At 59.3% G+C, this 597-nt stretch overlaps 1 protein-coding gene across 1 annotated transcript in view; it reads left to right on the plus strand.

The window, feature by feature from the left end:
- Positions 1–313, plus strand: part of LOC108688938 (homeobox protein Nkx-6.1-like) — a 42,315-nt gene extending 42,002 nt beyond the window's left edge. Inside the window, exon 4 of the mRNA XM_018195489.1 lies at positions 80–313. Within this exon, the coding sequence (XP_018050978.1) occupies positions 80–313 (234 nt within the window). The remainder of the gene's footprint in view (positions 1–79) is intronic.
- The last annotated feature ends 284 nt before the right edge of the window (positions 314–597 follow it).

Raw genomic sequence — 597 nt, forward strand, 5'->3', positions numbered from 1 at the left:
CTTAACGAATGCATCGAAAAAATTAAAATCACGTTTTAATTATGGACCTGTTAACACGAATCCATTTCCGGATTTCCAGGTATGGTTCCAAAATCGGCGGACGAAGTGGCGGAAGAAGCACGCGGCGGAGATGGCGACGGCGAAGCGGCGGCAGGAGGAAGTCGAGGGCGTCGTCGCCGAGGGTGAGGACGGTTGCAGTGATGCTGAAGCCGACGGTAGTGGCGGTGGTGGCGGCGGTGGTGGCGGTGGTGGCGGTGGCGAGACCGCCGCGAAGAGGCTGCGAAGGGAACTCGAGCAGCAGTATAGGCATTGAGAACCGCCGAGGACGCGGCGGGGGTTGCCCGGGGACACGCGGGGGCGCGAAAAAAGGGAAAAGAGGGATGCGGAGGAGAAGGATAAGGCGTGGCTCGGGGGCGGCGCATTCCGAAGGGTTTCTCGCGGCTTGTTCGGAGAACAACGCGCGTGTCGGCTCGGAAATGATCGCAGAACGACTATACGGCAGCAGAGAAAAACGGAAGGAAAGGAGTGGGGGAGAGAGAGGGGGAGAGAGAGAGAGAGAGAGAGAGAGAGAGAGAGAGAGAGAGAGAGAGAGAGAGA

The sequence above is a fragment of the Atta colombica genome, unplaced genomic scaffold (genome assembly GCF_001594045.1).
Source record: "Atta colombica isolate Treedump-2 unplaced genomic scaffold, Acol1.0 scaffold25, whole genome shotgun sequence".
NCBI lineage: Eukaryota > Metazoa > Arthropoda > Insecta > Hymenoptera > Formicidae > Atta > Atta colombica.